At 30.6% G+C, this 11,754-nt stretch overlaps 1 protein-coding gene and 1 long non-coding RNA gene across 3 annotated transcripts in view; one reads left to right on the top strand and one right to left on the bottom strand.

Moving 5' to 3' along the window:
* Positions 1-267: 267 nt before the first annotated feature.
* LOC146872272 (uncharacterized) overlaps positions 268-11,754 on the top strand; it is an 18,321-nt gene continuing 6,834 nt past the window's right edge. The window contains exons 1-2 of the long non-coding RNA XR_014983534.1: positions 268-399; positions 666-777. This is a non-coding gene — a long non-coding RNA (uncharacterized LOC146872272). The remainder of the gene's footprint in view (positions 400-665; positions 778-11,754) is intronic.
* LOC118450027 (monocarboxylate transporter 10) overlaps positions 2,087-11,754 on the bottom strand; it is a 97,607-nt gene continuing 87,939 nt past the window's right edge. The window contains exons 8-12 of one of the 2 annotated variants that reach the window (XM_085663720.1): positions 11,591-11,754; positions 10,643-10,817; positions 6,268-6,474; positions 5,341-5,786; positions 2,087-2,145 (exon numbers count right to left, since the gene is read on the bottom strand). The exon at positions 11,591-11,754 is cut by the window's right edge and continues 119 nt beyond it. In XM_085663720.1, the coding sequence (XP_085519846.1) occupies positions 5,356-5,786; positions 6,268-6,474; positions 10,643-10,817; positions 11,591-11,754 (977 nt within the window). In that variant the 3' untranslated portion in view covers positions 2,087-2,145; positions 5,341-5,355. Of the gene's footprint in view, positions 2,146-4,830; positions 5,787-6,267; positions 6,475-10,642; positions 10,818-11,590 lie in introns of those variants that run through there. The other variant, XM_085663721.1, reaches the window with a different exon arrangement.

Here is an 11,754-nt window from a genome sequence, read left to right as displayed (position 1 = left end):
GTCTTTTTTTAGAATAGATCACGTTTAATTATTATGTTCAATTAAATGATTTAGAACGATGTAATAATCTGATTTCTTCCAATGATTTAACGCGGTGATTATTACGTCACTTTTAACGTCCAATCATAGACGTCGATGAAGTCGTGATTCGCAAATACACACCGTCGTAGACCAATTATCTTCCGTCTTCATCTGTTCCTAAGGCAAATATTGAAAAGTATCAACAACGGTAATATATAGGTGGCGACATCTGCTCTCCAATAGAAACTACGATTAGTTGGAAGTGGTACGAGCGGCAAAGTCGAAAGATAATACGCATTATTATTTCTACATAATTTCTTGTGATATTTTGATATATATTTGTTGTATTAAGTTACTTGTTTACAAATATTATCTTGTGTAAGTATTGTTGAAACGTAATATCATATTTTTAATATTAAAAATGTTCAGACATCGTTATTAAAGATTCTCGAATTTGAGTCGCTCGAAAATTATTAAAAAGATGGCGACGTATCGTTAATGAATTTGTTTTCTAATAAAAACATAAAATTTTTTTATTTATTTCCTTATACGGTGCTAATTAATTCATCAAAATGGTAGTGTTGATTAAATCGTATTAAATTAGAATAATTATCTTTTATCTTGACAATCGTTTATCCTTGTAGGTGATCGGGATCGTGAATGATCTAGAAAAACATAGTTACAAATTATATGAAAAATTGTTTGAAGAAAAGAACACCGAATAAAAAAAGAAAGATGAAGAAAGAATATAATCAGGCAAGTATATGCATGTTCGATTATTTTTGTTCGAATATAATTTGAAAATAATTGAAACGATATTAAAAAATGGACGGTAGGAAATAGTGCAGAAATGTGCATGTGCACTTTTATTTATTATTACGTAGGACGCAACCACTACGTTTAGGTTAGAAATGACGTTAGTTCTTGCATAAGAAGAAGAATAATATTGATCGATATTAATAATGATATATATTAATTATGATCGTTATTAATTATATGCATTGATGTCATATACATTACAAATAGACGGATATGTGTCATTATGTATGTCTGTATCTATGTGGGTACAGGTAGATACATATATGTATATATATGCATATATATATATACTTTATTGGTCCAGCTGTGTAACTACATAGAACTATTTATAAAACTTTACAAAATGCTTCGTGTATCGTAACAGGAGACCTTGCAAGCTTTTATTTACAAGGTTATGAAATAATGAATTGTTTCTAAATCGATTTACGTCAAACTACGATATATACATATATGTGTATATATGTATATATATATATATATATATATATATATATATATATATATATCGCACGCTATATCGATTTCATTTCGTAGTTATCGATGTTGTTAAAGATGAAAATTTATTTATTTTCTAAATCTATGTCGTGATTGTACAAGTTAGAGAAGATTTTTTCTTTTTATTTATTTATATACGATTCGATAGAGACGATTTTTGAGATCATAATGCGTATTTAGTTATAATGTTGATTAATGTGTTTCGAGTTAATTAGAATCTTTTTCATTGAATCAAGCGAGCTGAAATTATAATGAAATAAGCAGATTCACTATTTATGTAATTGATTACTAATTATGGATGTTGAAATTGTGTTTTGCTTATTTCTTTTTTTTTTTATATATATATATTTATGTATATATATATATATATATTTATATATATTTAATTTTTCATCACAACGTATAGAATTCATCATTCTAATAATTTATTTATTAAATTGATAATCCATATTTTTTTTTCTTTATCTCTTATTTGCATTATATATAAATATCTGTTACATTTCTTTTTCCTTCTTTTTTTCTCTTTTCTTTCCTTTTTCTTTTTTTTTTTTTTAATATCGTTCTCAACGAAACAAGTTCAATATATTTTTTTATAAACATGATAGAATTATTTTTATGCCAATGATAACGCATTAGACAAATTTAAATTCAACATATATCTCACTTGCTCACTTATATAACTATATTTTAATATTAAACATAGAAAAATGTTTTTCCACTTCTTCTTCTTCTTCTTCTTCTTCTTCTTCTTCTTCTTTTTCTTCTTCTTCTTCTTCTTCTTTTTCTTCTTCTTTTTCTTCATTTATTTTGCTGGAAAATTTACGTATATATGTGTGTTTACGTAAAATATTTGTTTTATACGATAACGTACACCCACGATAAGGAGAAAATATTAGAATAGCAGATATGTGTATGTGTTACATACTTCCCAATAATGTTCAACAATTTTTATGTGCAATATAAAATAATAATTAATAATCAAAAAAGAAAAAAAAATATTTACAATATACGAATTATTTTTAAAATATGATTATTATGAGAATTTAAAGCAACAACTTCTCTTATTAATTATACAAATAATGCATTTAAAATTTAATGAGAAAATATCACGTATGTTTATATATATATATATATATATATATATATATACACATACATATACATGTATATTGTAATTATTGACTTCCAACGGTATAAATATGTGTGAATATCGAAAAACCCGTAACATATCTGGTATCCATTAGAAACTGGCAACATTCCAACAATTCACCCTACTAAATTATATTCTCGACATATCCTGCGTAAATCGAGCGAAACACCGCCACATTATTATATAATATAATATTAATTAGAAAAAGAAAAAAAAAGAAAGAAAGGAAGAAAAAAAGCTTGAAGTTTACGTATCAAAAACAGCTGCTTCTTGTAATTCACGTTTATATATGTATTATTTGTTATTTTTATGATTTATTATATAACGCGACGATTATAAATATCAACGAAAAATAGCATGAACAGTAGCAGCAGCAGCAGCAGCAGCAATAGCGTTAATTACAGGGTGGGCCAAAAGTTCATAAGTGGGCCATAAGTTTTTACGTGATTTTTAAAAATCTATTACTCTTTTTTCAGATTTTTTTCAGACTTGTAATTAGACTTATAGTTTTACAACCTGAAAAGAAATTTATTCTAAAGAGTCTCGAAAAAGAATAATTAATTTTTAAATTTACCTACAAACTATTGATCCATCTAGAAACTTATGGCACACACTGTATTATATATATATATATAATAATCAGGTACTAATTATTTTATTCTAGATCAGCAAGAAACGTAAGAAAATTTCAAAAACGATCGATCATACGAATAAAATTGATCTTTTGATAATCTTTATGTGAGAAGGGGGAGGAAGGTGTAATTATAATTGTTATTATCAATTTCCTTAAGAAATGCACATACATGCTACAAAGTGCGTTTAAAAGTTTTCTTTTTTTTTCTTTTTTTTTTTTTTTAATCTTCCTTGTTTTTCTTTTTTCTTTAGCTTTTTTTTTTGTTTTTTGTTTTTTTAATTTGTTTTTATCGTCGTCGTCAATGCGAGAAAAAAAATTTCTCGTAGACGTTCAGTCTTAACTATAAATATTTTCTTCCCTTATAAGTCGTTCTCACCACTCGTTTTTCATCACCACTTCCATCTTGTTCTCGTATTGTGCATATATGTGTATACATACATATATATATATTTCATATGTATACATAATGTAAATACGCGTACGATGTTTAAACGCGAATGAGAATATTTAACAATTCGTGGAATGTGTGTGTATGTATGGCTGTGTGTATTTATTTCTTGTTGGAGACCAGCTCCCAATATACATATATCATTATTCAATTTCTATTATTTATACGTAACAGTGTAACGTAATGTAACGCGAATTTATTGTTGCGTTTTTGTTGATCTACGTGTATTAGATATCTAATAGCAAAACATTTGATAAACATATCCACGAAATGGAGAGAATTTGGGAAGAAATCAATTCATTGAATTTTGCCGCGACATTAGCGCGATATGTGTTCTATATATATATATATATATTTTTTTTTTTTTTTTTTTTTTTTTCTTTGATAACGAATTTATAAGTTTAATCAAATATTAATTTTATCATTTTAACTTATCAAATAAATTTCAAGGTAATAAGAAATAAAATTTCATCGTTTTTTTAGCCAACAGAATCGTTTTTCCCTCGTAGTTATATATGTGTATAATAGTTTAACTGACGTCGTTAACGGGAATAGATATTTTTTTTTTTTTCTAATTTATACAGGATAAATCAAAAGATTCTAAATTGTTCTAAAAAGTTCATAGATGTTTTTAAATATCGATTACTCTTATTCGAGACTCTTTTGGCTAATTTTTTTTTACACTCGATTGTAAAATTACAAATCTAAGTGAAAGCTTAAAAAGTTTAAATAAAAAATAATTGATAAAATTATCTGTGAACTTTTGAACCATTTAGGAACTTTTGAATCAACCTGTATAAGTTATTATTACATGATTACAATTTTGATTATTCGTTTAAATATATATGTATATATATATATGTATGTAATATATATATATATATGTAAATCGACGCATTGCGAACTTAATTAACTTCGCTCGTTTGAGATAAGTACAAATAATAAGATAACTTCATTTACATTAAACGTTTTACTAGAGATACACTTGTGTGTTGAATCGTTAGTCAGAGAAGAAAGTACATCTCTCGATATTTTTTTTGTTCTTTATTTATTTTATTACGACGACGATAAAGTTCACGGGAAGGTCAAATTGCACGTTTCCTTAGTTTGTTTTTTTTTTTTTTTTTTTTTTTTTTTTCTTTGAAATATTAATTAACTATTATAGTTTTTTCTTTTTTTTTTTTTTTTTTTTTTTTTTCTTAAGTCTTACGATTATCTAACTGATCTTTTATTGTTACTTTTAACTTTTTTCTTAACGTAGGATATTTATTTATTTATTACCTAATTTTTGTTGTTGTATATTCTTTGATTATCATTATTTTTGAATTATCCCTGGAAATTTTGATCGATCCGTTCTCTACATACACATATCTTGTTTAAACGATACATACACACACGAGACTAACGATTATGTAAACACATTTGGTCTTTCGTTAATGTTGCCCACACATGGAATTGCCGACATTGACGTACCTTAATAGAGAATCGATTTTAAGCTCCTTTTTAATGATTGAAAAGCCAAACAGCCTGGATATTTATAGATTTGCTATTTGATAGAGATCGTTGCTATCGTATCGAACGTTTTCATAAACAATGAAAAGTTCAAGAATTATAACGTCAAAATCTTGTTTAACTTCAATCGAAACTCTTAAAGATTCCTTCGCGTTAAAAATTTGTTAAGGCGTGAAACATAGTAGATACTTGTCTCTCTTTTTGTTCTTCTTCCTTTTCTTTTTTTCCTTTTCTAGAAGCCTAAGTTACATGTATCATTACCGAAAAGTGTCCTTTTTAAACGCTGGTGGTAATTTGTTCGATAACGGTAACATCTCGATAACGCCTCGGTCTTGTTCTATAAGGATCCGGTTGATGTGGATGACTCAAACCTTCTGGTACACTTTTGCTCGGCCTAAGCGGAGCATGAAATTGTGGTTGGTAATAATGTTCGGCAGTGTGTATACTCTCGCTTTCCCTTTCCTGTACGTTATCCTCAACGTCGAGGGGTACATGTAGGGACTGAGATTTGGGTAACCTTGGTCTTGGTGGTGGTGGACAGGCACAGGGCGGTGGAACGGCACCGAGACTGGATAAACGTGGCCCGGGTAAAACTGGTGATGTCGGCTGTCGACCCCAACCGACCAAGAAGAGCAACGCGGCGCCGCACAAGGAACTCAACGTGCACGCATAGTAGCCCACCCTTGGGCTGTTAGCATTCATGTAACCTACGTGATAACGCAAATTTAGTAGACCCACGGAGACGGTACTTAACCTCCTACGATACTTCTTCCTACATCTTAAGTTTTACTCGTTAAGACGTCTTCTATCTCTCTCTCTCTCTCTTTTTCTTTTATTAACATCAACCAACCACTTCGCTCTGGACGTAGAAAATTTCCTATATCTATACTCCCTTAACTTGGCGAACTTAACATGCAAATTTCTTCTCATTCGTTATTATTTTTCTTTTCTCTTCTTTCTAGTTCTTTACTACTGGGTTTCTTTTTTTTTCTTTTTTTTTTATGACTAATATAAGATTCATGAGAAAAGTTATGGACTTAAGATAAGACCAGTGGATGACTATTTAAATTAATAGATAGAACTGTTCATTCCCGTGTCACAATTTTAACATTTTTCATCGTCTAGTAGAGTTATTCTACAATTATAATATTAATGTTTCGAATCGTGTTCAACGATATCTTTACTTACCAGTAAGAGGAACTCCGAGTAGGATGGGCAATGCTTCCGCTGCTTGAACAAGAGCCCAAGATCTAGCGAAATGTCTTGCCCTTAGTCTTTCGAGAGCCAACATCTTTAGGGAGTAAAGGGCACCACCGAGTGAAGCTCCATAAAGGCCTGATGCCAAGACCAATCCGTGATAACCTTCTACGCTACCAAGCGCCACTTGAGCTACAGCTTCAAACAAACAAATAACCTAAATCGGATCGTTAATCTATCGTTCCTTCAGCGATATTATTCATCATATTTTTATTTTTTTATATATTCTTTTTATTTTTCGATTATTTAACCTCGTTAACGCGTTCTCATTTCTATATCTTTCTCTAATTTCATTTCAATCGTTTTAACTTTCATCAAAATGCGTAATTATTGAAGCGAACGATACGAGCGTTGATATTCTCTCTGTATTTTCTTTACTCGCTCTCTTTTTTTTTTTTCTTTTTTCGTTTTTTGAAAAATCAATATTCCCACGGACTCTACCTATGGTTTATTTGAATACCAAGTTAAAAAATAAAAACTTTGTTATACGATGGATACAACGAGACGATCGATTATTAATTTCCTTTTTTTTTCTTTTTTTTCTTTTTTTTCTTTTTTTATTTTCAATATTTGCTTTCATTCGTATGTATATTTAGAATATACGAATACCTGTCAACAACGTACGAATTATTATTTATTTATTTCTTTTTTCCAAAAATTTTTTTTTATTTCTTTCCTAGTCATGTTCCCGTTAATTATGTTAATTAGTATGTGTCTCGTATCTCTCATTTTCTTCTTCTTTCCCTTTGAGATGCAGTATTTTTCGCATCTTATTCTTTCTCTTTCTCTCTTTCTCTCTCTTTCTCTCTCTCTCTTTCTCTTTTTTCTTTTTTCTTTATCTTTATCTTTACGCCCGTAATATATTACAAGTTCTTTCTAGCCAACGTCGGTTCTTACATTCTTTCTTGCTTGCAGCATCAACATTCGTTAACGTGTACTTTCTCTGACACTTGCCTGTTGCATATTTTAAAGGAACTCTGATATTATCGTAACAGCTGATTTTATACTGGGTGCTTCGAAAGTTCTTAGCACAAAGTAAAAAATTTCATAATTATTATCAAAATCAATTAATTACTTCTTCGTATTTTTTCTCGTCTCGTTATAATTAGGCATATAGTTTTATAATCTAGAAAAATAAGCTACTAATATAAAAAGTTTAGAAAGAGAATAATAGAGTTTTAGAATCATCTAAGACCTTTTAATCTCACTCTGTTCAATACTTATTATACTATATTACTATATTACTTTCTCTATTATTCTAATTTATTTAATTCTTTTATTTAAAATAATTGACAAAAATTGTACGTTTATTTTTGAGATCGATCGTTCATTTTCTATACGAGACAGAAAGAAATAGATATCCCATTCGATCAATCGTCGAAATCATTTGTTAGTTTCTTATTTAAGGTAAACGCACGTTAGAAGACAAAACGTTCTTCTTTCGCCATTAAGGACACATCACACGAAGAAAATTGCAAATTCTTTTTCTCAGATAGTTTATCTTCTGCAAGTGAATACTGCTTGGTGTCGGGAGCAAACTCGATCCTGCGGAGTGAGGATAAGCCGCTTTTTGGGTTGGAACTCTCTGGCCGTATATTTAGCTCTCACTTGTCAAGTTTCTTTTCACCGTGAAAAGAGGAATTCTTTACTTACACACGAATCCCTGGATGTATTCTAGCTTTCCTTAAAATACTATAGATTAGCTTTCCTCATTTTTAGTCTCGGTCTTTTTATTCTATGTTTTTTTATATCTTATTTTTATTTTTATATTTTTATCGCGCTTCATTTTCTAATTATATGACAAAATACTATAGCTTTCAATCACTTCTGGTTTCATTCTTCACCTTTTAGTCTTTTTTTTTATAATTTTTATCGCAATCTCTTTTTTAATATTACGACAAATCCCATAAAAACAGTATCATTCAAACAATTTTTATATTTCTCATTATGCAACTCATTGTTGGATTATATAAATCCTATAAAAAAAATTTACGATCTATTACTCTGCACTTTATTTTATTCTTAATAATCGCAGAATGAACGTAAAGAAAATAGAAAAAAAAAGAAAAAAAAAAAAAAAGAAAAAGAAAAATCCAGTAATAACAATAACAATAAAAAAAAAAAAGAAAGAAAAAAGAGAAGTTAGAATTTCTAATGAGAGATCTCCCAAGTGGAAAATAATTTTTTATTCGTCGAGACGACGGACGATGGCTATCGTGGAACTCTCCCATACCATTAAAAAGTTCGTCGGTGTCGTGTCTTTAACCACGATTCCCCTTTCATTGAAGAGAGAAAGAACCGAGGACCATCCCTCCCTGTCTCTCTCTCTCTCTCTCTGTCTCTCTTTCTCTCTCTCTCTCTCTCTCTCTCTCTTTCTTTCTCTTTCTCTCTCTCTCTCTTTCTTTCTCTTTCTCTCTCACCTTCTTCAGCCTCTTATCCTTTTGAAGTCGGCCGAGCTCTTTTCCCGGTGTTACTCACACATATACTGTTCCTCTCTCTCTCTCTCTTTCTCTCTCTCTCTCTCTCTCTCTCTCTATTCTTTCTGCTCTCTCTTCTCTCGCCATTCTCCGACGAGGTTCACCCTCGGCTACAGTTTCTCGGCATAAAAGTATTTTCCATTCTGGTTTTCCTCTTTTCCCTTCTATTCCACCCCCTCCTTCTCTCTTATTCGTGTCCGCAGAACGATACCTATAGGTGAATATTAAAAGAGAGTGAGAGAGAAAAAGAAAAAAAGAGAGAGAGAGAGAGAGAGAGGACACAATCGTTAAAAAGTGGTCGCTTCGTACAGAGAGGACATTTAAAACGTTGTGGTCGACGTAACCACTGTTTCAAGAACACTTTTTTAAACTTTCTGTATAATAGCATATAATATTTAATTTAACGAACACACATCCATATTATTTAAGTTTAATTATATCTTTCTCGCGAAATAATATATTATTACTTCATATTTAATAATATCATGATTTTTATATTTTATTATTTCTCGTATAGGTGTGTAGACAAGAAAAAAGGAAATTAGATTATAAAGAATTAAAGGAAGATTCTTTAAAATTTCATTAGGAATGCAAACGAATGATAATAATATATTAATGAAGAAATTTGTGTTCTCCTTTTTAACTTAACGTTTTACTTCCTCTCATTTTATTTCTCTTTTTATAACGGGAGCAAATAGACAAAAGCGAGAAAAAACGAGAACAGCTTTGGTTAATAGAATTTCATTATCGTTATTACGCCGTGTCGTTTAAACTTTGATTATCCTTTTGACTTAAAGCTAACTTGCGTGATAACTTGACAGTTGTCGGGAGGGATTTTTTAATAGGCAGTTTTAAGTGTCCATCTGAAAAGTGTGCATCGAGTTTTACTTTTTTGATTTTTCTTTTCTACATAGCAAAAGTGCTTTCTCTATTGATCCTTTCTCTTGACCCGTAAAGTCAATTAAGATATTCGTTCTCTTAAAAAGTTTTTTTTTTTTTTTTTTTTTTTTTTTATCTAGAGACGTTCATTTCCAACACGATTTCTTGTTGAAACGATCCTTCTCAAATTATGTTCTAATAGTCGATCGAAACTTTCATGGTTTTCTACTCGAACGAAATAAAAGAAAAAAAAATTTCGACTATCGAGATTTACGGAGTTAACACATTGGAAGATGTATCGACGTTATATGAATCTTCGAACTTTATCCGCGGGTAATAAAACTTAAATAATAGAACTCTCTTTCTCTTTCTCTTTCTCTCTCTCTCTCTTTCTCTCTTTCTCTCTCCCTTTCTCTTTCTTCGATAAGTAATAAAACTTATGAGGAAGAAATCGCGATAGCAAGAAACGATCTTTCATTCTTTCCTTGCTTTACTTCTTTCTTTTCTTTCTTTCTTTCTTTTTCTTTTTTTTTCCTTTTTATTTTATTTTCATTTTTAAGAGCAATATACCGAAGAAACGATATTTTTGATTGGCTCCGAAAGTTGTTACTACTTTGTAGGACTTAACGTCGTTCATATCGAAAGTATTCATCATAAAATATTTATACATATCTTTTTTTCTGCGATTGGTATTTACTGCGATCACGATTACGAGTTTCCTAGATGCTCGAGAGTTCTCCATATCTATCTTTATCTCTCTCTCTCTCTTTTCCATGGGATGAGAGAAAAAAAGGGTAGGAGGAGGGAGGGTGGGAAGATCGGTAGCCGCAGAGATCCGAGGAAATATCCGGCGTTCTCGTGTAAAGTAGTATTCGTGGCTGCCGCTTGATTCATACGATGCACGATAGGAAAGTGGCTTGGATGTGTAACAGTGTTCTCTGTGTACTGACCAACTCCGAGAAGTGCTGCTTGGCAGAGATATTGCCTGGACACCAAGCACTGAGCAGATGGTCTGGCTGTAACTACCCCCCAAGCCGCGCATCCTAGTGCTGCTGCCAAACCCAAGCAGGTCTGTAGTAATACCAGCGAGCTTGCCTCCAGACCGTCTTGATATCCCTGCAATGCCTGAAAGTGAAGTTTCTCATTAAGCATCCTTCTGCATCTTACAAATCTCTTTCACCTTCTATTCCTCTCCTCTTCTATCCCCCATTCCTCCTTCTAGAACCGATCGCGTCGAGACAATTTCTTTTCTCTTTCTCTTTATTTCTTGCCTAACTAAGAAATACAACAAATATATAAAGAAAGAGAAAAGAAGTTTTCGTCCTAGCGATGCAAATCTTATAATTAAGCTTCTCGTTAGCTAACGAGCCCCTTTTTCGATCTCTTCTCCTTTCTCTATCTCTTTCACGCTCTTTCTTTAAAGTTCTCAGGTAAAAGAAATTGCGTGGAATCGGATTTAACACTCGGCGAGACGTCCTAACGAGATATTGTTATCACGAGAATGATTCGTTCCAAGAGAATTTATTATTCATTAATCATGATCTCTAATTGATCATTACTTATACAATGTCGTAATTATGTTCCCGTGGATTTGAAACTGTATTAATCTCGTAATTTTATATTTGAATAAAGTTATTTAATGTGTACAAAAACATGCCTATGATTTTTTTTTTTTTTTTTTTTTTTTTTTTTTTTTCTTTACGTGAATCAATTTTTTTTTTTTTTTACAAAATATTAATAACTAACTAATAAAACGTGATAATTTTTGTACTTTGTTTAAATAATTAACTTTATTAAAATTCTTTTAATGTTTTATAAAAGTTTCATAAATTTTTTGAAAATTTCATTATCGTACGATGTTATTTCTTTGAAGAACAAAGTTTACGTTATTGACTTACGATGTAAAAGGCAGGTGTGTAAAGTCCAAAACCAGCTGCACCAGCTGCCAGCATGAGCATTCTAACTGGTCGACTTCCCAAAGGACTTAGGTCAACCAATGGCTGTGCCGGTACCTTTGTCGCCGATTTCTTTTCCTTTACTTTACTACGTTGATTTTTGAGAT

The sequence above is a fragment of the Vespa mandarinia genome, chromosome 23 (genome assembly GCF_050613455.1).
Source record: "Vespa mandarinia isolate Hongniang chromosome 23, ASM5061345v1, whole genome shotgun sequence".
Classification (NCBI taxonomy): domain Eukaryota; kingdom Metazoa; phylum Arthropoda; class Insecta; order Hymenoptera; family Vespidae; genus Vespa; species Vespa mandarinia.
This window is presented reverse-complemented; position numbering and strand designations above follow the sequence as displayed.